Source organism: Triticum dicoccoides, unplaced genomic scaffold, assembly GCF_002162155.2.
Source record: "Triticum dicoccoides isolate Atlit2015 ecotype Zavitan unplaced genomic scaffold, WEW_v2.0 scaffold197404, whole genome shotgun sequence".
NCBI lineage: Eukaryota > Viridiplantae > Streptophyta > Magnoliopsida > Poales > Poaceae > Triticum > Triticum dicoccoides.
Window position 1 is genome coordinate 1 of NW_021232842.1, and position 1030 is coordinate 1030.

A 1030-nucleotide genomic window follows, 5' to 3' on the forward strand; every position below is an offset into this window, starting at 1 on the left:
GGCGTCGCCGACGAGCCCTTGATGTCCGTGTACGACAGGTCGCTGATCTGCACCCCCGAGCTCTGCAGGCACACACAACAACACAGCTCATGATATAGTCGATCGATCACGTGTAGTTGCATGCATGTACGGAAGGAGACGTACATTGCCCGGGCAGTCGCCCTTGCGGGGGCAGTAGTTCTGGTCGACGAGGATGGGGTTGGCCACGCGGTTCATTGTGACCCGTGAGAAGGAGACGTTTGTGACGGAGCCGGAGTTGGGCATCGCCCACGTCTTGATCCGCAGGCCGTTGGTCGTGCCCTTCAGCACCGCCCTGTCCACCGTCACGTTTCTCACCCCCTCCTCACCGTCCTGCCATCCCAGGCTCCCGATGCTGCCACCGTCCATTCAACGTAAACACAAAACCAATGCTATCTATCAAACACTGCACGAATCACAAGCAAACAAAAAATAATGTATGATGAACTGGCAACTGAAGGTGACACCTGATGCCGTGGCCCGGACCGCACTTGATGTCCCTGATGAGCATGTCGGAGGTGCCGGGCCCCAAGGAGATGCAGTCGTCGCCGGTGCCGATGGTGGTGTTGAGGATCCTCACGTGGCGGGAGTGGCTGGCGTGGATGCCGTCGGTGTTGCGGCTGTCGGCCGGCGCGATGATCCGGACGCCTTGGACCGTCACGCCGCTACAGTCGAAGATGGTCACGTGGAATTCCTTGCTGTCAAGCAGTGTCAGCTGCTTCACGCTCACGCCTTTGGATTGGCTAATGTCAAGCGTCTGCAATCATAAGTATGTATGGCCGGCGTCCGTCATAAGGATACTGAATCGAATCACGATGCAAAAAGAAACCAAAAAGCTCATGTCATCACTCACCCTGGGGCCCTGCCCGGCGGTGCACCTGCCGGCCTTCTTGCACGCCCAATACTCCTGCCCCTGCCCGTCCAGCGTCCCACCACGAATCGCCAGGCCATCGGCATGGTGAAACATGATCCACGCCCTGTTGTCCACTGTCGGCAGTGCGAAGATGGTGCT

At 58.4% G+C, this 1030-nt stretch overlaps 1 protein-coding gene across 1 annotated transcript; it reads right to left on the reverse strand.

Moving 5' to 3' along the window:
• Positions 1 to 8: 8 nt before the first annotated feature.
• LOC119344989 (polygalacturonase-like) lies at positions 9 to 1027 on the reverse strand (the record flags this gene model as incomplete). Its single annotated transcript, XM_037615247.1, has 4 exons — positions 9 to 62; positions 145 to 373; positions 486 to 775; positions 872 to 1027. Coding segments are annotated over 4 exons (729 nt in total), but the record flags the coding sequence as incomplete, so codon positions are not given.
• Positions 1028 to 1030: the final 3 nt, after the last annotated feature.